The 24,866-nt window shown below is 46.7% G+C and overlaps 1 protein-coding gene across 1 annotated transcript in view; it reads right to left on the bottom strand.

The window, feature by feature from the left end:
• Positions 1-24,866, bottom strand: part of mamdc2a (MAM domain containing 2a) — a 107,716-nt gene that overhangs the window by 14,133 nt on the left and 68,717 nt on the right. The window contains exons 3-7 of the mRNA XM_065026853.1: positions 20,745-20,995; positions 14,815-14,899; positions 14,361-14,498; positions 13,685-13,941; positions 3,152-3,245 (exon numbers count right to left, since the gene is read on the bottom strand). Of these exons, the coding sequence (XP_064882925.1) occupies positions 3,152-3,245; positions 13,685-13,941; positions 14,361-14,498; positions 14,815-14,899; positions 20,745-20,995 (825 nt within the window). The remainder of the gene's footprint in view (positions 1-3,151; positions 3,246-13,684; positions 13,942-14,360; positions 14,499-14,814; positions 14,900-20,744; positions 20,996-24,866) is intronic.

Genomic DNA, 24,866 nt, shown 5'->3' with positions numbered 1-24,866 from the left:
CTGTTTTTTCAGTCTTTTCATTAAATCATGCATTCGCAATACGACGATTGTGACAAAGAATGTGAAATGTCAGAATAATAGTAGAGAGAATAATTTATTTCAGCTTTTATTTCTTTCATCACATTACCAGTGGGTCAGAAGTTTACATTCACTCAATTAGTATTTGGTAGCATTGCCTTAAAATTGTTTCACTTGGGTCAAACGTTTCGGGTAGCCTTCCACAAGCTTTGGCCCATTCCTCCTGACAGAGCTGGTGTAATTGAATTAGGTTTGTAGGCCTCCTTGCTCGCACACACATTTTCAGTTCTGCCCACAAATGTTCTATAGGACTGAGGTCACGGCTTTGTGATGGCCAATCCAATACCTTGACTTTGTTGACTTTAAGCCATTTTGCCACAACTTTGGAAGTATGCTTGGGGTCATTGTCCATTTGGAAGACCCATTTGCGACCAAGCTTTAACTTCCTGACTGATGTCTTGAGATGTTGCTTCAATATAGCCAAGTCATTTTCCTCCCTCATGATGCCATGTATTTTGTGAAGTGCACCAGTCCCTCCTGCAGCAAAGGACCCCCACAACATGATGCTGTCACCCCCGTGCTTCACAGTTGGGATGGTGTTCTTCAGCTTGCAAATCTCCCCCTTTTTCCTCCACAGATAATAATGGTCATTATGGCCAAACAGTTCTATTTTTGCTTCATCAGACCAGAGGACATTTAAAAAGTATGATCTTTGTCCCCATGTGCAGTTGCAAACCGTAGTCTGGCATTATTATGGCGGTTTTGGAGCAGTGGCTTCTTCCTTGCTGAGCGGCCTTTCAGGTTATGTCGATATAGGACTCGTTTTTACTGTGGATATAGATACGTTTGTACCTGTTTCCTCCAGCATCTTCACAAGGTCCTTTGCTGTTGTTCTGGGATTGATTTTCCCACCAAAGTACGTTCATCTCTAGGAGACAGAACGCGTCTCCTTCCTGAGCGGTATGGTGGCAACGTGGTTCCATGGTGTTTATACTTGCGTACTATTGTTTGTACAGATGAACGTGGTACCTTCAGGAGTTTGGAAATTGCTCCCAAGGATGAACCAGACTTGGGGAGGTCCACAATTTTTTGTCTGAGGTCTTGGCTGATTTCTTTTGATTTTCCAATGATGTCAAGCAGAGGCACTGAGTTAGAAAGTAATCCTTGAAATACATCCACAAGTACACCTCCAGTTGATTCAAATGATGTCAATTGGCCCGTCAGAAGCTTCTAAAGCCATGACATCATTTTCTGGCATTTTCCAAGCTGTTTAAAGACACAGTGAACTTAGTGTATGTAAACTTCTGACCCCCTGGAATTGTGATATGATGAATTATAAGTGAAATAATCGGTCTAAACAGTTGTTGTAAAAATTACTTGTGTCATGCAAAGTAGATGTCCTAACTAACTTGCCAAAACTATAGTTTGTTAACAAGACATTTGTGGAGTGGTTGAAAAATTAGTTTTAATGACTCCAACCTAAGTGTATGTAAGCTTCCGACTTCAACTGTACCTTAGGGAGCTTTAGAAACGATACTTTAGGGAGCTTTAGGAAATGATACGATACTTTAGGGAGCTTTAGAAACGATACCTTAAGGAGCTTTGGAAAATGACAATACGCCTTGGGGAGCTTTAGAAAATGATGCTACACCTTAGGGAGCTTTAGAAAATGATATGATACCTTAGGGAGCTTTAGGAAATGATACCTTAGGGAGCTTTGGAAAATTATACTACACTTTAGGGAGCTTTAGGAAATGATACGATACCTTAGGGAGCTTTAAACAATGATACGATACCTTAGGGAGCTTTAGGAAATGATACCTTAGGGAGCTTTGGAAAATGATACTACACTTTAGGGAGCTTTAGGAAATGATACGATACCTTAGGGAGCTTTAGAAAATGATACTACACATTAGGGAGCTTTAGAAAATGATACTCCACCTTAGGGAGCTTTGGAAAATTATACTACACCTTAGGGAGCTTTAGAAACGATACCTTAGGGAGCTTTAGAAACAATACCTTAGGGAGCTTTAGAAAATGATACTACACATTAGGGAACTTTAGAAAATGATACTACACCTTAGGGAGCTTTAGAAAATGATACTACACCTTAGGGAGCTTTAGAACGATACCTTAGGGAGCTTTAGGAAATGATACCACACCTTAGGGAGCTTTAGAAACGATACCTTAGGGAGCTTTAGAACGATACCTTAGGGAGCTTTAGGAAATGATACCACACCTTAGGGAGCTTTAGAAATGATACCTTAGGGAGCTTTAGAAAATGATACTACACCTTAGGGAGCTTTAGAAAATGATACTACACATTAGGGAGCTTTAGAAACAATACCTTATGGAGCTTTAGAAACAATACCTTAGGGAGCTTTGGAAACAATACCTTAGGGAGCTTTAGAAATACAAAAAAAGGGACAACATGGAAACTTTTAATTGTCAAAGTTTCTGCTGCAAGGTATTTTTCAGGACACAGCAGGATACTTAATAAAAAAAGGGTCCATACATTACAAATAAGCTATAGATTGTATGTATTGATGAGGTTATGATATCAGAACTGTGTTTAAAATACTTGTACCATGCTGTATCCTAAGCCCAGGGCTGACTGACAACACATGTTGCTGAGGGTGAGAGAACACTGGCTACTGAGAGGTTCTCTCTGGAATTTAGCCTGGGGGACAGAGAGAAGGAGAGTGAGAAAGATACAGAAAGAGAAGAGAGAGCGATAGAGAGAGACTAGTTCAACTTCAGAGGATAGTGGAATCAAAAGAAGGATCATTTTTACATCCGCGGTTAATGTTCCAATCATAATCTAATCAATTCCAATCCTTTTCTTCAAAGGGCACACACCCTTCTCTCCCACCTCTTTTGATGAATCATGTTGTCTGGAACACTTGAGGAAAATGAGAATGGGTTGGATGGTAGAGTAGGGACTATGTGGCACTCCGGGGCTCTGTGGTGATGGTGTAATGTAGCTAGTAGCTACTGTTGCTGAAACACACTGGGCCAGTTTCCCAGACACAGATTAAGCCTGTAGTCCTGGACTAAAAAGCATGCTCAGTGGAGTCTATCTAGGATACTCCGCCCCAACTGTGTTGATCATAGTAATACTGTACCCTCTCACCTGTCTCTGTGTGGCAGAACTCTGGAGAGAAGGAGATGTCATCAATGGCCACGTATCCTCCACGGGCACTGTTAAAGGCTACTTCATAAACCACCTGGAAAACACAGACAAAACCAATATATAACCAAGATATAACCAAGAGATGATCAGAAGATAACAATACAGTGTAAACTCAATAGTTAGCTCAAAAGTTAGCTCATCAACAGTTAGCTCATCAACAGTTAGCTCATCAACAGTTAGCTCATCAACAGTTAGCTCATCAACAGTTAGCGCAATAAATAGCTCATCAACAGTTAGCTCATCAACAGTTAGCTCATCAACAGTTAGCTCATCAACAGTTAGCCAGATGCCACACTAAAACGACCAGACTTGTCCAACAGAACTTCATTTAAAACATGCCTCTCAGGTCAATGGAGCTTTTATCAATTCTAAATGTAAGTCCTATTCAAAACCTTCAATGAGTTGACTGTAATGGTAAAGACATTCTATTATGTTATGTAACAGAACAGAGCAGCTCTCTTGGGGCGGCAGTGTAGCCTAGTGGTTAGAGCGTTGGGCTAGTAACCGGAAGGTTGCAAGTTCAAATCCCCGAGCTGACAAGGTACAAATCTGTCGTTCTGCCCCTGAACAGGCAGTTAACCCACTGTTCCTAGGCAGTCATTGAAAATAAGAATTTGTTCTTAACTGACTTGCCTGCTTAAAGGTAAAAAATTGGTAACAGTAACTGGCTGGTGTAGAGCTGTGAAGGAAATGGTTGGGTCCTCACAAAGATAGTAAAACAATTGAATTTTGTCCCCACAAGGAACATTTATATTTTAGGCTTAGGGGGTAGGTTTAGAATTACGGTTAAGGGTTAGGGTTAGATTTAGGGTGAGAGAAAATAGGATTTTGAATGGAAATCAACTTTAGGTCCCCACAAGGATAGTAAAACGTGTGTGTGTGTGTGTGTGTGTGTGTGTTAAAACACTCTTCTATGTGGGAGGAGTTCGAGCCGAGGCTCTTGTTACCTCAGACTTCTTTATACTGGAACTGAATACATACACACACATTAGTAGAGACATTTTTTTTTGCTGAGGAACCCCCCAAAAAAGCCATATTACAACCTATGTGTTGTGATTATTGCGTTATTTGCTCTATAACCTGTTCGTTCATATGCCTTGCAACAGTGATATATAGGCTTAAAGGCCGAGACAATATGAAGACTCAGTGGCAGAATAAATTCAACCACACCTTTGTTTCATCACAAAACCGGAGAGGAACAAAGCATATTGCATGGAACAAACAGTTACATGAACTTCAGCATGGTCGAGGAAATGAATGTTTCCAACATTTTTGGACCGCTAAACAATTTTTGATTTAGAACCACAGAAAGTTACCGCAAGTCGCAGAGAAAACAGGAGCTGCCTCCACTATTCCATCAGCATTTCAACATCATTAACTTACCTCTGCTTAGTCTAATACAGTGACAGCTAAAAGATACCAAAAACGATTTAGTCCAATCAACGTAAGCTAAATATGACGAGGCTGTCCATGGTTCTGATTTCTGTGTGTGTGCGTGCGTGTTCGTGTAAGTAAGAAAAATTGTTGAAAACGCCAATGCCATCCTCCTCTCTTTCGTGTTGACGAAATGGTCGATCACTCTGTCATACAGTACATGTTTCCATTTTTTGTCGTCCTTGGCTACCTGGCTAAATTGCTTGCTCGATATCCTAACTTCCTTTCATGGACAAAGTTAGCTAGTTAACATTAGCCTTCTACATCTAGCTACATATTGAACTTCCATCCTCTCAGGCCTCTCAGGGGCACAACGTATTAATTAATGGTTGGATCAGAATTAACGTTAGAATCACCGTTATAATCATTGTACAGAGAATTAAGTAAAACCACAAGTCCAAATCCCTATCTCCATCCATGGCTAATTTAGGAAAGGGCCAATTTTAGCTAGCTAGCCAACGGAGGACGTCAACACAACGAGATGCAACAATTCAAGTTGTTTCTGTCAATGACGCACGCTCTCGATGCAATTTGATAGGAATGAAGCCAAATCCAAACTGGCTTTCCATTACACTTTTTTTTGGTGCGCCATGACCATTCATAGTTGAGCTCACTCAGTTTACATGAATGCTGATTGGCTATTATTTTTTTAATCAAGGGAGGTCAAATACTCGCTGGCTCCTCTTGCATTCAATGCTACGGCTGGCAATAATGGCAATAATGTCATACTGATTTGGAACAGACAGCATCAGATACTGTAGATGGCCTACAGAGACAGAGGGGCGCTGTTTCGCTCGCTCTGATACTTTCCCCTGGTAAGATAATGTACATTCAGCATCTTGTGAATTGAAGGAAAAATTATGGAACACAAAGAGACCGAAGATAAATTATTTTTTATTTTTTCTTGGTCAATCTTTTGGGGAAGCCTGGCTTCTCTTGGTATCCATAAATACATGCCACTGTAAGAATATGTCGAAGATAAACACAGAGACAGAGTGCGAGAGGTCAAGAAGTCAATAGAATTAACCATCAATGGAAATAGTGGATTTCTGTAGAAGGGAATTATTGATCAACGGGTCAGAGACATGGGAGGGATTTGTCTATACAGTGAGCCTGAAATAGGATACTTGTTATTTGGCCCAGTTGTACTGCAAGGACTTCTAATTGGTCAACCACACGCTAGGGGTTATAAAACTAGATCCTGTCCCTTTGTTCAGGGGAGAATCACTGGAGAGAATCACTGAGGACAGGGGAGAATGACCATCTACTTCCAAGCATGATTTGTCCTATTTGAATAAACCTATTTTCCTCCCCCTGATTTGCTTTGGGGTTTGTGTTATTGCAGAATAACATCAACTGCTAACACCACTGTGCATACTGCCCAGTGCTACATATTTAGGTTAAATAGGCAGTGCGGTTCAAAACGTGATTTTCCTGTTTGTTTGATGATATTTCCACTATATGAGGTCAAAGTAACACTCTGAAATTGTGAAAATTATGACAATGCCCTTGTTGTGTAAGAGCTATTTGAAAAATAACGCCTGGAATTTCAGCCAGTTCAAGTGGGAGTTTTTGGCCCAATCATGACATCACAATCTGATCTGATTATTCTGACCAATGATCAGTCATCTTTTATTTGAATATGTATCGTCCTACTTTGAAGGGTTAAGCAGGGTAGGCTCTTTAGAGTCTCGATGATCCTATCCGCCAATCAGAGCTGTGGTTGTAAATATATTAACGTTATTTTTATCAACATGCCCACACGATCAGACGGAGCATTTCAACGGCAAAAGGAGACAGAGGGCAATAAATTGTTAGTTATTTTCATGAAATAAACACAGTGATTTTATTAGACATACAGTGATGATTTAAAAATGTAATTAAAAAGACTTTAAAGACAGAAAACAGTGCGCTCCAGTCTTCAGTCCCCAATGTAAAATCAATATTATGCAAAAAAAATATTACATCTAAATTCTATGAAAAATTGACATACAGTGCCTTCGGGAAAGTATTCAGATACCTTGGATTAAAGAAAAAAATGTCCTCAGGAATCTACACACAATACCCCATAATGACAAAGCAAAAACAGGTTTTAGACATTTTTGCACATTTATAAAAAATTAAAAAACGGAAATACCTTATTTACCTCCCCGCCAAACTGAGCAATCGGGGGAGAAGGGCCTTGGTCAGGGAGGTGACCAAGAACCCGATGGTGACTCTAACAGAGCTCCAGAGTTCCTCTGTGGAGATGGGAGAACCTTCCAGAAGGACAACCGTCTCTGCAGTACTCCACCAATCAGGCCTTTATGGTAGGGTGGCCAGACAAAAGCCACTCCTCCGTAAAAGGCAAATGACAGCCCACTTGGAGTTTGCCAAAAGGCACCTAAAGACTCTCAGACCATGATAAACAATATTCTCTGGTCTGATGAAACCAAGACTAAACACTTTGGCCTGAATGCCAAGCGTCTCATATGGAAGAAACCTGGCTCCATTCCTACAGTGAAACATGGTGCTGGCGGCATCATGCTGTGGGGATGTTTTTCAGCGGCAGGGACTGGGAGACTAGTCAGGATCGAGGCAAAGATGAACGGAGCAAAGTACAGAGATCTCCTTGATGAAAACCTGCTCCAGAACACTCAGACTGGTTCAAATTGTATTTGTCACCAAATACAACAGGTGTAGCCCTTACAGTGAAATGCTTACTTACAAGACCTTAACCAACAATGCAGTTAAGAAAATACCTACAAAGAAGTAAGAGACAAGAATAACAAATAATTAAAGAGCAGCAGCATATAACAATAGCGGGGCTATATACAGGGAGTACCGGTACAGAGTAAATGTGGAGGCTATATACAGGGAGTACCGGTACAGAGTAAATGTGGAGGCTATATACAGGGAGTACCGGTACAGAGTAAATGTGGAGGCTATATACAGGGAGTACCGGTACAGAGTAAATGTGGAGGCTATATACAGGGAGTACCGGTACAGAGTAAATGTGGAGGTTATATACAGGAGTACTGCGGTACAGAGTAAATGGAGGCTATATACAGGAGTACCGGTACAGAGTCAATGTGGAGGCTATATACAGGAGTACCGGTACAGAGTCAATGTGGAGGCTATATACAGGGATACCTGGTACAGAGTCAAGGGCTATATACAGGAGTACCGGTACAGAGTCAATGTGGGAGGCTATATACAGGAGTACGGTACAGAGTGGAGGTTATATACAGGGAGTGGACAGAGTCTGGAGGCTATATACAGGGAGTACAGAGTAAATGTGGGTTACAGAGTAAATGTGGAGGCAGAGTAAATGTGGAGGTTATATACAGGGACAGTACAGGTAAATGTAGTACCGGCACAGAGTAAATGTGGAGGCTATATACAGGAGTACCGGTACAGAGTAAATGTGGAGGCTATATACATGTGGAGCCTATATACCGGCACAGAGTAAAGCTATATACAGGAGTACCACAGAGTAAATGTGGAGGCTATATACAGGAGACAGAGTAAATGTGGAGGCTATATACAGGGGAGTAGTCAGAGTAAATGTGGAGGCTGTGGAGGCTATACACAGAGTCAATGTGGACCAGGGAGGTACAGAGTCAATGTGGAGGGAGTACCGGTACAGAGTAAATGTGGAGGCTATATACAGGGAGTACCGGTACAGAGTCAATGTGGAGGCTATATACAGGGAGTACCGGTACAGAGTAAATGTGGAGGTTATATACAGGGAGTACCGGTACAGAGTAAATGTGGAGGCTATATACAGGGAGTACCGGTACAGAGTAAATGCGCTGGGGAACCGGTGTCGAGGTAATTGAGGTAATATGCACATATAGGTTATTAAAGTGACTATGCATAGATAATAATAGAGAGTAGCAGCAGCGTATAAGGGGGAGGGGGCAATGCAAATAGTCTGGGTGGCCATTTGATTAGCTGTTCAGGAGTCTGTTTAGAAGCCTCTTGAACCTAGACTTGGCGCTCCAGTACCGTTTGCCGTGCGGTAGCAGAGAGAACAGTCTATGACTAAGGTGGCTGGAGTCTAGAGACATTTTTAGGGCCTTTCTCTGACAGCGCCTGGTATAGAGGTCCTGGATGGCAGGAAGCTTGGCCCCGGTGATGTACTGGGCCATACGCACTATCCTCTGTAGTGTCTTGCGGTCGGAGGCCGAGCAGTTGCCATACCAGGCAGTGATGCATCTGGTCAGGATGCTCTCGATGGTGCAGCTGTAGAACCTTTAGAGGATCTGAGGACCCATGCCACATCTTTTCAGTCTCCAGAGAGGGAATAGGTTTTGTCGTGCCCTCTTCACGACTGTCTTGGCGTGCTTGGACCATTTAGGTTGTTGGTGATGTGGACGCCAAGGAACTTGAAACTCTCAACCTGCTCCAATACAGCCCCGTCGATGAGAATGGGGGCGTGCTCAATCCTCCTTTTCCTGTAGTCCACAATCATCCATCTCTGACATCCTCCCTATAGGCTGTCTCAACGTTGTCAGTGATCAGGCCTACCGCTGTTGTGTCATCAGTAAACTTAATGATGGTTTTGGAGTCGTGCCTGGCCATGCAGTCATGAGTGAACAGGGAGTACAGGAGGGGACTGAGCACGCACCCCTGAGGGGCCCCCATGTTGAGAATGATCAGCGTGGCAGATGTGTTGTTACCTACCCTTACCACCTGGGGACGGCCCGTCAGGGAGTCCAGGATCCAGTTGCAGAGGGAGGTGTTCAGTCCCAGGGTCCTTAGCTTAGTGATGAGCTTTGAGGGCACTATGGTGTTGAACGATGAGCTGTAGTCAATTAATAGAATGTTAACATAGGTGTTCCTTTTGTCCATGTGGGAAAGGGCAGTGTGGAGTGCAATAGAGATTGCATCATCTGTGGATCTGTTGGTGCGGTATGCAAATTGGAGTGGGTCTAGGGTTTCTGGGATAATGGTGTTGATGTGAGCCATGACCAGCCTTTCAAAGCATTTCGTGGCTACAGACGTGAGTGCTACGGGTCGGTAGTGATTTAGGCAGTGTCATGACGTTGGCCTCTTTGTTTATAGCAAGCCCCATCCCCCTCTCCCTGCCTCCCCCTTGCCTCCTTCAACTAGGTTGTGGTCAGAGAGACGTTGTAAATTCCTGAGGATCTCCTCATGGACACACAGTATAGAGAAAGTAGATTTTCATGGAGCACAATGGAATTTCTTCTACCTCACAGAACTTGAGGTGCGAACAAATGTCATGTTTCAGAGAAAGTATAAAAGATCGGTGAAGAATCCAGCTAGGAACTGGTCAGTTTGTCACAACTTGGGGAAGTTCATGGGAGACGGTGTGGCCACATTACCATAACGCTGTTTATATAATAGCCTCAGATATGAGGTTTACATCTAATTGTTGTATAAGATGAATGAGTGAGTATGATACTGTTTGTATAATTGTGTACTATGATTTTGGACTGTTTAATGAAGAAAAATACAATTCCCTTTTGATTTGAACTACATCAGAGGACCGCCCCTGAGCCCAGTTAGGGTCAGGCCTCCTGGGACAGCCCTTTTTCGGCCCTCCCGAATAAAACCCCCACTCAGACAGCAGACCGAGCGGACCTCAATTACGAGATGGCTAAAGGTTGCAGACCATGTTTTTCTCCATTAGGAGAGTACAAAGGCTGTAGACCATTGCTGAATCTTTTAACCATACCACGTGGTTAAACTCTTAAACTATCGATGCGACAGAATAAGAACAAGTCTTTGATATTAATTACTAGTCTGCAGCTAGGAATTCGGTATCATTGAACGCGAAGAACGACAACCGCCAAAACATCCATTCTACAACAACATGAATGAATGTCACTCTGAACTATCCTTTCCACTATAACCACAACAGAGAGAGGGAGGGAGAGAGATGCACAAAACTCTCCAACAGAAACAAACTTTTCACCAGCGATCAAGACGACACACTGAGCATAAATATATATATTGATTGCAATTGTTCCCGAATGAGTGAGTGTTCATGTGCAAAGGATTAGCATTTCAATTGTTATAATTATCACTCTGTAGTGACTTCTTAGTCGACCCCCACTTCCCCTTTTGTCTAACAAGCCGCGATGCCGGATTAGCCCACTAGGGCACATTCTCCTATCATTTCTTGTAACCACATTTACCTTGTTTGTTTGTTTGTTTGTTTATGCATTTCTGTGAATTACTTAGTTAGTAATAAATAAATGATTTAAGACAATTGATGTGTGGATGACTCATAGTGAAGACTGGGTTCGTGCAGATAACCAACAATTTACGACGTTTGGAATGAGACTAACGTGAGGTAAAGTAAATAATTCATTCATTCGAAGACTAATTGATCAGATAAAATATCTGAAAAGTTATTTTAGGAAATTATAACTTTGTAATCTGAATATTTTCCTTGGTGCCCCGACTTCCTAGTTATTACGGTTACTAATCAGTCTAATCGCGTAATACTAATTACAGAGATTCTTTGATAAAAACTATAAGTCTTCAGTTAATGACAGTAAAGAAATGACAGCAGGTTGCCTTAGTGTTCTTGGGCACAGGGACTATGGTGGTCTGCTTGAAACATGTTGGTATTACAGACTCAGACAAGGACATGTTGAAAATGTCAGTGAAGACACTTGCCAGTTTGTCAGCAGATGCTCGGAGTACACGTCCTGGTAATCCGTCTGGCCCTGCGGCCTTGTGAATGTTGACCTGTTTAAAGTTCTTACTCACATCGACTGCGGAGAGCGTGATCACACAGTCGTCCGGAACTGCTGATGCTCTCATGCATGTTTCAGTGTTACTTGCCTCGAAGCGACCATAGAAGTTATTTAGCTCGTCTGGTAGGCTCGTGTCACTGGGCAGCTCGCGGCTGTGCTTCCCTTTGTAGTCTGTCATAGTTTGCAAGCCCTGCCACATCCGACGAGCATCGGAGCCGGTATAGTACGATTCAATCTTAGTCCTGTATTGACGCTTTGCCTGTTTGATGGTTCGTCTGAGGGCATGCCAGCTGTATGTTCTTAATGTCGTGGTTCAGCTACGATTAGGTGAAACATAAGATATTACTGTGTTTAATGTCCCGTTTTTAGGATATACCTGCACGTGCTTTCAGTTTATCCCATTTATTTCCCAGAGATTGAACATCAGCTAGCACTACGGAAGGCAGATGCAGATTAGCCACTCGTCCCCTGATCCTCACAAGGCACCCTGATCTTTCCCCGCAAAATCTCAATGTCCTTCTCCAGTCGATTGACGGGGATCTGAGCCTGGTCGGGTGTCTGTAGTATCTCCCTCCTCTCCGACTCATTGAAGAAACCCTGTTCTTCTAATCTGAGGTGAGTAATTACAGTTCTGATGTCCAGAAGCTCTTTTCGGTCATAAGAGACGGTAGCAGCAACATTATGTCCAAAACAAGTTACGTACAAAGTGAAAAAAAAAAAAAATAGCACGTTGGATAAGAGCCAATAAGACGGTAGCCCTCCCCTCTGGCGTCATCTTGACCTTCCAACACGACAACGATCCTAAGCACACAGCCAAGACAAAGCAGGAGTGGCTACGGGACAAGTCTCTGAATGTCCTTGAGTGGCCCAGCCAGAGCCTGGATTTGAACCCCATCAAACATCTCTGGAGAGACCTGAAAATAGCTGTGCAGCGACACTCCCCATCCAACCTGACAGAGCTTGAGAGGATCTCAACTCCCCAAATACAGTTGTGCCAAGCTTGTAACATCAAACCCAAGAAGCTGTGATGCTTTAATTGCTGCCAAAGGTGCTTCAACAAAGTACGGAGTTAAGAGTCTATGTAAATGTAATATATATATATATATTTATTTATTTTTTACATACATTTCTAAAAACCTGTTTTTGCTTTTACATTGTGGGGTATTGTGTGTAGATTGATATGGAAAAAGTCAAGGGGTCTGAATACTTTCGGAATGCACTTCACTTTACAACAGAACCTGACAGGAAGTCACCAGTCTGCTATAAGATACATTATAACATTACAGCAGCAACAGAGATCGAGACCAAACATTTCCTGTCTTTTCAATCTATTCTCTTCCAACAAGAGATTCATAGGAGAGGAGGTGAAGGGGGAGGGCTGTCTGTGTGAAATGTGGTTGAGAAGGGGAAGGAGGAAGAGAGGAGGAGGAGAAGGTGGAGGAGGAAGAGAGGAGGAGAAGGGGGAGGGCTGTCTGTGTGAAATGTGGTTGAGAAGGGGGAGGAGGAAGAGAGGAGGAGGAGGAGAGGAGGAGAAGGGGAGGAGGAAGAGAGGAGGAGAAGGGGGAGGGCTGTCTGTGTGAAATGTGGTTGAGAAGGGGGAGGAGGAAGAGAAGAGGAGGAGAGGAGAAGGGGGAGGAGGAAGAGAGGAGAGGGAGGAGAGGAGAGGGAGGACTAGGAGGAGAGGAGAAAGAGGAGAAGGAAGAGAGGAGGAGCAGAAGAGAGGGAGGACTAGGAGAAGAGGAGAAAGAGGAGAAGGGGGAGGAGGAAGAGAGGAGGAGCAAAGGAGAGGGAGGACTAGGAGGAGAGGAGAAAGAGGAGAAGGAAGAGAGGAGGAGCAGAGGAGGAGAAGCGGGAGGACTGTGAGGAAGAGAGGAGAGGAAGAGGAGGAGAAGGGGAGGACTGGGAGGAGGAGAAGGGGGAGGACTAGGAGGTGGAGGAGAGGAGAAGAAGAGAAGGGGGAGGACTAGGAGGAGGAGAAGTGGGAGGATTGGGAGGAGGAGGAGAAGAGTCATACAAACTCTTCCCTGGATCTTCTTTCTGGTGTTCTACCCTTGAAGGAACTCACTCAGTCTCTGGCGCAATGACAACAGTAATTAATAACACCCTTCTCCCTTCTGGCTATTTATATCTGTCCAGAGATTCCACAGGGAAGAATACTGCACAGACCAAAGATCTCTAGTGTGTGTGTGTGTGTCTGCCTGCGTGCTTGTGTCTGTCTGTCTGTCCTTGCACTCTGACCCTTGAACTCTAAGGTGTGTAGGGCCAGTACTGACCTCCAGGCATGTGTTTGTTTGTCAAGCAGGTGTGGTGTACTACCTGTACTGACCTCCAGGGGGTGTGGGGCCTTAATATCCACGTTGACCAGCCTCCAGGAAGTTGTAGCATAGACCTCAGGCCTCCAGATCTCCTCGTAGTGTCCCAGCGTGTCTCTAGTGAACACTGAGAAGATGTTCCCTCTCTCCTGGTCCCGCTGGTAGTAGAACGACAGGCAGCCTGACACCGGTGTGGTCGTCATGGGAGACGTCAGCTTGGCCACTTCCTGGAACCGCTTGGCATAGACTGAGTCCACATACATGTAGTGACCTGGAGAGAGATGAGAGAGGTGAGAGAGGTGAGAGAGATGAGGTGTAGAAACATGACAGCAATATTGGGTTATCGTATTGTATAGAACAAAAACTAGCAAATATACACCAATGAACAGAACACACTCAGGTCAGGCCCCTGGGGTGATCTTTGTGTGTGTGTATCTCTCTGGTTGCTCATGGTGAGTGCGTGTATCTCTCTGGTTGCTCATGGTGTGTGTGTGTACCTCTCTGGTTGTTCATGGTCTGTGTGTGAGTGTGTGTGTGTGTGTGTGTGTGTGTGTGTGTGTGTGTGTGTGTGTGTGTGTGTGTGTGTCTCTCTGGTTGTTGTGTGTGTGTGTGTGTGTGTGTTTGTGTGTGTTTGTGTACCTCTCTGGTTGTTCATTGTGTGTGTGTGTGTGTGTGTGTGTGTGTGTGTACCTCTCTGGTTGTTGATGGTGTGGTCATCAGGCAGGTTGGACTGGGGGTCTCTGGCTAGACTCCCTCCAACATACCAGTTGACATTAGGGTTCCAGTGGTTACTGTAGCCACACAGGTGGTGCTCCTCAAAGTTACACTCTGACAACAACAACAACCGTTATATCTCTTGGAATAAAAGTCATGAAATCTGCACATGCCACGTATAAGGCATATTTTTTACTTCAATATTATGTTTTCTAAACATAAACAGGCATCAACCACACGTTGTGTGGCTTAACAGTTGTCTTAGCATTCTCCTACCCTGAGAACTGTTGTGAGGCTTAACAGTTGTCTTAGCATTCTCCTACCCTGAGGACTGTTGTGAGGCTTAACAGTTGTCTTAGAATTCTCCTACCCTGAGAACTGTTGTGAGGCATAACAGTTGTCTTAGCATTCTCCTACCCTGGGAACTGACCTATGCAGTAGCCAGGCACGATGTGAATTTCGAAGATCGCCACACTGTTGCCTGCTTCCTCACTGGGTCGACCCTCCAGCAAAAGCTAGGACAAACAGAGAGATAGAAAGAGAACGAGAAAAAGGGGGAGGGGAAATGGTGGAGGAAGAGAACAAAAACAAATAAGCCATTATATCAGACACTGTTATGAAGTTTAGTTTTCAGTAAAACGTCTCCATCTCCACTCTAAAAGCAATCAAACCCTAACAGATGATGTCCCCTCCTACATATCCCCCTGTGGGATGGGGAGTGGAGACAGGTGTGGGATGGGGAGTGGAGACGGGTGAGGGATGGGGAGTGGAGACAGGTGTGGGATGGGGAGTGGAGACAGGTGTGGGATGGGGAGTGGAGACAGGTGAGGGATGGGGAGTGGAGACAGGTGAGGGATGGGGAGTGGAGACAGGTGAGGGTGAGGGATGGGGAGTGGAGACAGGTGAGGGATGGGGAGTGGAGACAGGTGTGGGATGGGAGTGGAGACAGGTGAGGGATGGGGAGTGGAGACAGGTGAGGGATGGGGAGTGGAGACAGGTGAGGGATGGGGAGTGGAGACAGGTGTGGGATGGGGAGTGGAGACAGGTGTGGGATGGGGAGTGGAGACAGGTGAGGGATGGGGAGTGGAGACAGGTGTGGGATGGGGGTGGAGACAGGTGAGGATGGGGAGTGGGAGACAGGTGTGGGATGGGGAGTGGAGACAGGTGTGGGATGGGGAGTGGAGACAGGTGATGGGGATGGGGACAGGTGTGGGATGGGGAGTGGAGACAGGTGTGGGATGGGGAGTGGAGACAGGTGTGGGATGGGGAGTGGAGACAGGTGAGGGATGGGGAGTGGAGACAGGTGAGGGATGGGGAGTGGAGACAGGTGAGGGATGGGGAGTGGACACAGGTGTGGGATGGGGAGTGGAGACAGGTGTGGGATGGGGAGTGGAGACAGGTGAGGGATGGGGAGTGGAGACAGGTGAGGGATGGGGAGTGGAGACAGGTGAGGGATGGGGAGTGGAGACAGGTGAGGGATGGGGAGTGGAGACAGGTGTGGGATGGGGGAGTGGAGACAGGTGTGGGATGGGGAGTGGAGACAGGTGAGGGATGGGGAGTGGAGACAGGTGTGGGATGGGGAGTGGAGACAGGTGAGGATGGGGAGTGGAGACAGGTGTGGGATGGGGAGTGGAGACAGGTGTGGGATGGGGAGTGGAGACAGGTGAGGGATGGGGAGTGGAGACAGGTGAGGGATGGGGAGTGGAGACAGGTGAGGGATGGGGAGTGGAGACAGGTGTGGGATGGGGAGTGGAGACAGGTGAGGGATGGGGAGTGGAGACAGGTGAGGGATGGGGAGTGGAGACAGGTGAGGGATGGGGAGTGGAGACAGGTGAGGGATGGGGAGTGGAGACAGGTGAGGGATGGGGAGTGGAGACAGGTGAGGGATGGGGAGTGGAGACAGGTGTGGGATGGGGAGTGGAGACAGGTGTGGGATGGGGAGTGGATACAGGTGAGGGATGGGGAGTGGAGACAGGTGTGGGATGGGGACAGGTGAGGGATGGGGAGTGGAGACAGGTGTGGGATGGGGAGTGGAGACGGGTGAGGGATGGGGAGTGGAGACAGGTGAGGGATGGGGAGTGGAGACAGGTGTGGGATGGGGAGTGGAGACGGGTGTGGGATGGGGAGTGGAGACAGGTGAGGGATGGGGAGTGGAGACAGGTGAGGGATGGGGAGTGGAGACAGGTGAGGGATGGGGAGACAGGGAGACAGGTGAGGGATGGGGAGTGGAGACAGGTGTGGGATGGGGAGTGGAGACAGGTGTGGGATGGGGAGTGGAGACAGGTGTGGGATGGGGAGTGGAGACAGGTGTGGGATGGGGAGTGGAGACAGGTGATGGGGGGATGAGGGGGGAGTGGAGACAGGTGAGGGATGGGGAGTGGAGACAGGTGAGGGATGGGGAGTGGAGACAGGTGTGGGATGGGGAGTGGAGACAGGTGTGGGATGGGGAGTGTGGGTGGGGAGACAGGTGTGGGATGGGGAGTGGAGACAGGTGAGGGATGGGGAGTGGAGACAGGTGTGGGATGGGGAGTGGAGACAGGTGAGGGATGGGGAGTGGAGACAGGTGTGGGATGGGGAGTGGAGACAGGTGTGGGATGGGGAGTGGAGACAGGTGTGGGATGGGAGTGGAGACAGGTGAGGGATGGGGACAGGTGTGGGATGGGGTGGAGACAGGTGTGGGATGGGGAGTGGAGACAGGTGTGGGATGGGGAGTGGAGACAGGTGTGGGATGGGGAGTGGAGACAGGTGTGGGATGGGGAGTGGAGACAGGTGAGGGATGGGGAGTGGAGACAGGTGAGGGATGGGGAGTGGAGACAGGTGAGGGATGGGGAGTGGAGACAGGTGAGGGATGGGGAGTGGAGACAGGTGTGGGATGGGGAGTGGAGACAGGTGTGGGATGGGGAGTGGAGACAGGTGTGGGATGGGGAGCGGAGACAGGTGTGGGATGGGGAGTGGAGACAGGTGAGGGATGGGGAGTGGAGACAGGTGAGGGATGGGGAGTGGAGACAGGTGTGGGATGGGGAGTGGAGACAGGTGAGGGATGGGGAGTGGAGACAGGTGAGGGATGGGGAGTGGAGACAGGTGAGGGATGGGGAGTGGAGAAAGGTGTGGGATGGGGACAGGTGAGGGATGGGGAGTGGAGACGGGTGTGGGGTGGGAGTGGAGACGGGTGAGGGATGGGGAGTGGAGACGGGTGAGGGATGGGGAGTGGAGACGGGTGTGGGATGGGGAGTGGAGACAGGTGTGGGATGGGGAGTGGAGACAGGTGAGGGATGGGGGTGGAGACAGGTGAGGGATGGGGAGTGGAGACAGGTGAGGGATGGGGAGTGGAGACAGGTGAGGGATGGGGAGTGGAGACAGCTGTGGGATGGGGAGTGGAGACAGGTGTGGGATGGGGAGTGGAGACAGGTGAGGGATGGGGAGTGGAGACAGGTGAGGGATGGGGAGTGGAGACAGGTGAGGGATGGGGAGTGGAGACAGGTGAGGGATGGGGAGTGGAGACAGGTGAGGGATGGGGAGTGGAGACAGGTGTGGGATGGGGAGTGGAGACAGGTGTGGGATGGGGAGTGGAGACAGGTGTGGGATGGGGAGTTGAGACAGGTGTGGGATGGGGAGTGGAGACAGGTGAGGGATGGGGAGTGGAGACAGGTGTGGGATGGGGAGTGGAGACAGGTGAGGGATGGGGAGTGGAGACAGGTGTGGGATGGGGGTGGAGACAGGTGTGGGATGGGGAGTGGAGACAGGTGTGGGATGGGGAGTGGAGACAGGTGAGGGATGGGGACAGGTGTGGGATGGGGAGTGGAGACAGGTGTGGGATGGGGAGTGGAGACAGGTGTGGGATGGGGAGTGGAGACAGGTGTGGGATGGGGAGTGGAGACAGGTGTGGGATGGGGAGTGGAGACAGGTGAGGGATGGGGAGTGGAGACAGGTGAGGGATGGGGAGTGGAGACAGGTGAGGGATGGGGAGGGAGACAGGTGTGGGATGGGGAGGAGACAGGTGTGGGATGGGGAGCGGAGACAGGTGTGGGATGGGGAGCGGAGACAGGTGTGGGATGGGGAGCGGAGACAGGTGAGGGATGGGGAGTGGAGACAGGTGAGGGATGGGGAGTGGAGACAGGTGTGGGATGGGGAGTGGAGACAGGTGAGGGATGGGGAGTGGAGACAGGTGAGGGATGGGGAGTGGAGACAGGTGAGGGATGGGGAGTGGAGAAAGGTGTGGGATGGGGACAGGTGAGGGATGGGGAGTGGAGACAGGTGTGGGATGGGGAGTGGAGACAGGTGAGGGATGGGAGTGGAGACAGGTGAGGGATGGGGAGTGGAGACAGGTGAGGGATGGGGAGTGGAGACAGGTGAGGGATGGGGAGTGGAGACAGGTGAGGGATGGGGAGTGGAGACAGGTGAGGGATGGGGAGTGGAGACAGGTGAGGGTTGGGGAGTGGAGACAGGTGTGGGATGGTAGTGGAGACAGGTGAGGGATGGGGAGTGGAGACAGGTGTGGGATGGGGAGTGGAGACAGGTGTGGGATGGGGAGTGGAGACAGGTGAGGGATGGGGAGTGGAGACAGGTGAGGGATGGGGAGTGTAGACAGGTGAGGGATGGGGAGTGGAGACAGGTGAGGGATGGGGAGTGGAGACAGGTGTGGGATGGGGACAGGTGAGGGATGGGGAGTGGAGACAGGTGAGGGATGGGGAGTGGAGACAGGTGAGGGATGGGGAGTGGAGACAGGTGAGGGTTGGGGAGTGGAGACAGGTGAGGGATGGGGACTGGAGATAGGTGAGGGATGGGGAGTGGAGACAGGTGTGGGATGGGGAGTGGAGACAGGTGTGGGATGGGGAGTGGAGACAGGTGAGGGATGGGGAGTGGAGACAGGTGTGGGATGGGGAGTGGAGACAGGTGAGGGTTGGGGAGTGGAGACAGGTGTGGGATGGGGAGTGGAGACAGGTGTGGGATGGGGAGTGGAGACAGGTGAGGGATGGGGAATGGAGACAGGTGAGGGATGGGGAGTGGAGACAGGTGAGGGATGGGGAGTGGAGACAGGTGAGGGATGGGGAGTGAAGACAGGTGTGGGATATATCCAGTTATAGGTTATAGAGGCTGAACCTCAGCATTAGAATATAGAGGCTGAACCTCAGCATTAGAATATAGAGGCTGAACCTCAGCATTAGAATATAGAGGCTGAACCTCAGCATTAGAATATAGAGGCTGAACCTCAGCATTAGAATATAAAGGCTGAACCTCAGCATTAGAATATAGAGGCTGAACCCCAGTTATAGAATATAGAGTCTGAACCCCAGTTATAGAATATAGAGGCCGAACCCCAGTTATAGAATATAGAGAGTGAACCCCAGTTATAGAATATAGAGTCTGAACCCCAGATATAGAATATAGAGGCTGAACCCCAGTTATAGAATATAGAGGCTGAACCCCAGTTATAGAATACAGAGGCTGAACCTCAGCTTTAGAATATAGAGGCTGAACCCCAGTTATAGAATATAGAGGCTGAACCTCAGCATTAGAATATAGAGGCTGAACCTCAGCTTTAGAATATAGAGGCTGAACCTCAGCATTAGAATATAGAGGCTGAACCTCAGCATTAGAATATAGAGGCTGAATCTCAGCATTAGAATATAGAGGCTGAACCTCAGCATTAGAATATAGAGGCTGAACCTCAGCATTAGAATATAGAGGCTGAACCTCAGCATTAGAATATAGAGACTGAACCTCAGCTTTAGAATATAGAGGCTGAACCTCAGCATTAGAATATAGAGACTGAACCTCAGCATTAGAATATAGAGACTGAACCTCAGCATTAGAATATAGAGGCTGAACCTCAGCATTAGAATATAGAGGCTGAACCTCAGCATTAGAATATAGAGGCTGAACCTCAGCATTAGAATATAGAGGCTGAACCTCAGCATTAGAATATAGAGGCTGAACCTCAGCATTAGAATATAGAGGCTGAACCTCAGCATTAGAATATAGAGGCTGAACCTCAGCATTAGAATATAGAGGCTGAATCTCAGCATTAGAATATAGTCTGAACCCCAGTTATATAATATAAAGCCTGAACCCCAGTTTTTTAATATAGAGGCTGAACCGCAGTTATATAATATAAAGTGTGAACCCCAGTAATAGAATATAGAGACTGAACCCCAGATATAGAATATAGAGGGTGGGTGTTTTGGGGTGTAGTCTGCAAGCTTACCTGCTGTGTGTGTGTGTGTGTGTGTGTGTGTGTGTGTGTGTGTGTGTGTGTGTGTGTGTGTGTGTGTGTGTGTGTGTGTGTGTGTGTGTGTGTGTGTGTGCGTGTGCGTGCGTGCGCGCGCGCGTGCGTGCTTGCGTGCGTGCGTGCGTGGGTACCTGGTATGCGTTGGAGGTGTTTCTCAGGTCAATGCTTGCGATGAGCCAGCTGTCCGAGGGCTTGTCTGCGCTCCACAGTGTGTAGTCAAAGTTGTCTCCGTCCGGTCTGAGGTGCAGCTGCAGGGAGCCGTCTCCAGTAATCTGGTACACCAGCCTCAGACAGCTCCAGTCCAGCAGCTCTAACACTGGGCTCACCAGGACAGCCTTCTCCCTCCCGTCGATGAAGGATGAGTCTGCCGTGATGAAACGCCCTGTGAAGGAATAAATAAATAGTGTAGCTTGATATTGAAGTCGTAAATCATTACTTAATATTATCAAAATATTCAAAATATTTTGGTTTGATACAGAGTCAAAAGGGGATATTACTCTGCTGAGGATGTAGGGGAGGAGGGTGTGTGTGTGTGTGTGTGTGTGTGTGTGTGTGTGTGTGTGTGTGTGTGTGTGAGGTCATGTTGTGTAGTTATACAGTGCATCACCTAGTCTAAACAAAAAGTCAAAAATACCATACAAGCACACCAAAACCTGACATCAGCATACGAAAGAAGCTGACTTCAATCAGAGAGTTAATCAGATCAAATCAGCCATTAAACTCATACAGCATCAAGGACATGGAGTCAAAAACATAAAACTGTTGGTCACCAAACCAAGGAGGACGATGGGAGAAAAAAACCTCTCTGTGCAAAGGGAAAAAGGAGGTCTGACAAAAACCAAAGCAATAGAGTCTGGAAACAAAAAAAACTTAATGACCCTTAGTCACCTTTCCCCTGCACTGCACCGTGGGTGGTAGGGAGGGAGAGAGGAAAGAGAGAGAGACGAGAGACATGATTAAAATCCCATGGCTTAGGATGAAAAATCATCTTCTTCTTTAAACTGTTTAAAGACAGCTAATAGATAACAAGATAAATCTGGCTGGAGAGTCAACTCCTTGGTTAAACCCAAATGTTATTGAGCAATGGCAGACTGTGCATCATAAACCATGAGTATGGACTGGATTCTTCTGTTCTCTGTAGAGGAAGCAGATCAGACAAGCCACATGTTCAATAAGCACCAACTGTAGATAAACAATATGGAGATGGCTGTACGGTACTGCTGTAATGTGTTATAAACAGCAAGTTGGCATGGAGACAGTTGTTGTCTGCTGTATATTATTATAATGGCGTCCGTTACTCTGTCCACTTTTACGACCTGGACGAAACAATATGCTCTGACAGACAGACAGTGGACATGATTCCTTCCAGATACCATGTGGATCATCTCTCTCCCTCGCTGTTCTGTCCTCCCCCCTTTTTCAAAGCCCATCAAAGCCCATCCTTTCCCCTGTTCTTCTCCCTATTTCAACCCCTATCTCTCTCCCTCTCTCCTGTAACCAAAACAATGCTCTTCCCCTGTCCCGCTACCCTCTAATATAACACCAACACTCCTGAGTTAGACTCTTCCCCTGTCCCAAAGACAGTCTCCTAACATCAACACTCCTGAGGTAAGCTCTTCCCCTGTCTCAAAGACAGTCTCCTAACATCAACACTCCTGAGGTAAGCTCTTCCCCTGTCTCAAAGACAGTCTCCTAACCAACACTCCTGATGCAACCCTATTCCCTACAAAGTGCACTACGATTGATTAGGGAATGGGTTGTCATTTGGCACACAGTCTTAGACCCTTCCCCTAACATCAACACTCCTGACTGAGTTATACTGGTCTCCTCAGAAAAGGCCCCAGAGTGATCCTCGAGACTGTAAACAGCTCCACATGTTAAGGCCAAAGAGTAAATGAAGAGATATTGCACTGTGCACTGCAGTGTTCAAGCTGGATAACAGAAGGATGGAATCTCTTGGAATAATAAACATCTTTGGTTTCAGCGCAAAACTTTTCATTTTTTACCGTTTGTCATATTCTAACATCTAAATAAAACAGTTTAAAATATGGAAATAATCAATGGATTGAATGTCTAAATCTTCAAGATAAACACGTCTGTTTGGTTGGCTTGGAGTCTAATCCTAGTCTGTCGGACCAGAGCTGGCTGTGATGGAGGTGATGTGTATAACCCACGTAACATTTACATTTACATTTAAGTCATTTAGCAGACGCTCTTATCCAGAGCGACTTACAAATTGGTGCGTTCACCTTAAGACACCTGCTTATCTACGGACTACAAACGCCACAAAATCATGGTCCCAATATTAGCCATTTTAGCACATAATATTCATACAAAAGTATCTAAAAAGTCACTTGAACATGATGCACGAAAAATGGTAATATCGAAACAATGATTTTGTTGTATTTGCGGCACAAATCACATCCAAATCATGGTACCGATATTAGCATTTTGGCACATCATGTTTGACTCATCTAAGTGACTTTTGCTGGGCTCCACAATACATTTGAGATACTTTAGGATGATTTGGACAAGATGAGCGAGAAATGCTAATATCGCTACCAGGACTTGGATGTGATTTGTGCCACAAATGATAAAACGCTAGTGCTAGGGAAACTAAACCAAAGCATGGGTTGCTGTCAAACCTTGTAAATAGACTGCTTACAGGGTGAGGAAACCAATATGTCATTTAGTAATTTCGGTGAACTATCCATTTAGTACTAATTTTCTGCAGATAAACTGCCTCTGGCCCTGAGCTCCTTAATTACGAGGGTGAGAAAGGTAATTTGTAATGTGATACAAGTGGTACAAGGGAAAGGGGGATACCTAGTCAGTTGTACAACAGAAAGGGGGATACCTAGTCAGTTGTACAACAGAAAGGAAAGGGGGATACCTAGTCAGTTGTACAACAGAAAGGAAAGGGGGATACCTAGTCAGTTGTACAACAGAAAGGAAAGGGGGGATACCTAGTCAGTTGTACAACAGAAAGGGGGATACCTAGTCAGTTGTACAACAGAAAGGGGGAGTCAGTTATACAACAGAAAGGGGGATACCTAGTCAGTTATACAACAGAAAGGGGGATACCTAGTCAGTTATACAACAGAAAGGGGAAAGTCAGTTATACAACAGAAAGGGGGATACCTAGTCAGTTATACAACAGAAAGGGGATACCTAGTCAGTTGTACAACAGAAAGGAAAGGGGATACCTAGTCAGTTATACAACAGAAAGGGGGATACCTAGTCAGTTATACAACAGAAAGGGGATACCTAGTCAGTTGTACAACAGAAAGGGGGGATACCTAGTCAGTTGTACAACAGAAAGGGGGGATACCTAGTCAGTTATACAACAGAAAGGAAAGGGGATACCTAGTCAGTTGTACAACAAAAAGGGGATACCTAGTAGTTATACAACAGAAAGGAAAGGGGATACCTAGTCAGTTGTACAACAGAAAGGGGATACCTAGTCAGTTGTACAACAGAAAGGAAAGGGGGGATACCTAGTCAGTTGTACAACAGAAAGGGGATACCTAGTCAGTTATACAACAGAAAGGGGGATACCTAGTCAGTTATACAACAAAAAGGGGGATATCTAGTCAGTTATACAACAGAAAGGAAAGGGGGATACCTAGTCAGTTGTACAAAAGAAAGGGGGATACCTAGTCAGTTATACAACAGAAAGGAAAGGGGGATACCTAGTCAGTTGTACAACAGAAAGGAAAGGGGGATACCTAGTCAGTTGTACAACAGGAAAGGGGATACCTAGTCAGTTATACAACAGAAAGGGGGATACCTAGTCAGTTGTTATACAAAGAAAGGGGGATACCTAGTCAGTTATACAACAGAAAGGGGGATACCTAGTCAGTTGTACAACAGGAAAGGGGGATAAGTCAGTTGTACAACAGAAAGGAAAGGGGGATTTAGTCAGTTGTACAACAAAAAAAGGGGATACCTAGTCAGTTGTACAACAGAAAGGGGGATACCTAGTCAGTTGTACAACAGAAAGGGGGGATACCTAGTCAGTTGTACAACAGAAAATGGGGGATACCTAGTCAGTTGTACAACAAGTCAGTTGTACAACAGAAAGGGGGATACCTGGTCAGTTGTACAACAGAAAGGGGGATACCTAGTCAGTTGTACAACAGAAAAAGGGGGATACCTAGTCAGTTGTACAACAGAAAGGGGGGTCAGTCAGTTGTACAACAGAAAGGGGGATACCTAGTCAGTTGTACAACAGAAAGGGGGATACCTAGTCA

This window comes from Oncorhynchus nerka, linkage group LG13 (genome assembly GCF_034236695.1).
Source record: "Oncorhynchus nerka isolate Pitt River linkage group LG13, Oner_Uvic_2.0, whole genome shotgun sequence".
Classification (NCBI taxonomy): Eukaryota; Metazoa; Chordata; class Actinopteri; order Salmoniformes; family Salmonidae; genus Oncorhynchus; species Oncorhynchus nerka.
The sequence above is the reverse complement of the archived record's forward strand: the minus strand, read 5'-3'. Positions and strand labels throughout refer to the sequence as shown.